The sequence below is a fragment of the Aptenodytes forsteri genome, unplaced genomic scaffold (assembly GCF_000699145.1).
Source record: "Aptenodytes forsteri isolate BGI_AS27 unplaced genomic scaffold, ASM69914v1 Scaffold463, whole genome shotgun sequence".
NCBI lineage: Eukaryota > Metazoa > Chordata > Aves > Sphenisciformes > Spheniscidae > Aptenodytes > Aptenodytes forsteri.
In genome coordinates, this window is record NW_008794628.1 from 17,307 (window position 1) to 18,037 (window position 731).

Consider the following 731-nt stretch of genomic DNA (forward strand, 5'->3'; position numbering starts at 1 on the left):
GTGTCCCCGTTCCCCCACCTCTTACACCCCCATGTCCCTGTTACCCCATCCCCATCACCTCATGTTGCCTTCCCTCAAGCTCTGACACCCTCATGTCCCTATCCCTCAAGCTCTGACACCCCCGTGTCCCCATCCCCATGTCCCCCCATCCCCCCTTCTCCCCGTCTCCCCATGTCCCCATCCCCCTATGTCCCCATCCCTCCAGCTCTGACACCCCCATGTCCCTGTCCCTGACTCCCCTATGGCCCTGACACCCCATTACCCAACAGCCCCATCTCCCCATCCCCACTATGTCCCCATCCCTCCATCTCTGATATTCTGGTGTCCCCACCCCGCTGTCTGCCCCTGCCCCTCGTGTCCCCATCCCCCCCAGCTCTAACATCCCCATGTCCCCATTGCCCCAGCTCTGACACCCCTGTGTCCCTGTTCCCATCCCCTCTGTCTTCCCTGTCCCCTCCATGTCCCTGTCCCCGACACCCCTGTGTCCCCATTCCCCCTGCTCTGACACTCCCATTCCCCCATCCCCTCCATGTCCCTCTCCCCTCCAGCACTGACACCCCCATATCCCCATCCCTGACACCCGCTATGTCCCCATCCCTCCAGCTCTGACACCTCCGTTCCCCCCGTCCCCATGTGTCCCCCCATGTCCCCATCCCCCCCACCGCTGTCCTTTCCTGTGTCCTTGTCCCTACCTGAGGCCAATGGCCAGGCTACGCATGGCGGCCCCACAA

At 63.3% G+C, this 731-nt stretch overlaps 1 protein-coding gene across 1 annotated transcript in view; it reads right to left on the reverse strand.

Moving 5' to 3' along the window:
- Nucleotides 1-731, reverse strand: part of LOC103894075 (protein ADP-ribosylarginine hydrolase) — a gene marked incomplete at its 3' end in the record, with an annotated part of 4,704 nt that overhangs the window by 2,321 nt on the left and 1,652 nt on the right. The window contains exon 3 of the mRNA XM_019470512.1: nt 693-725. Coding sequence (XP_019326057.1) covers nt 693-725 — 33 coding nt within the window. The remainder of the gene's footprint in view (nt 1-692; nt 726-731) is intronic.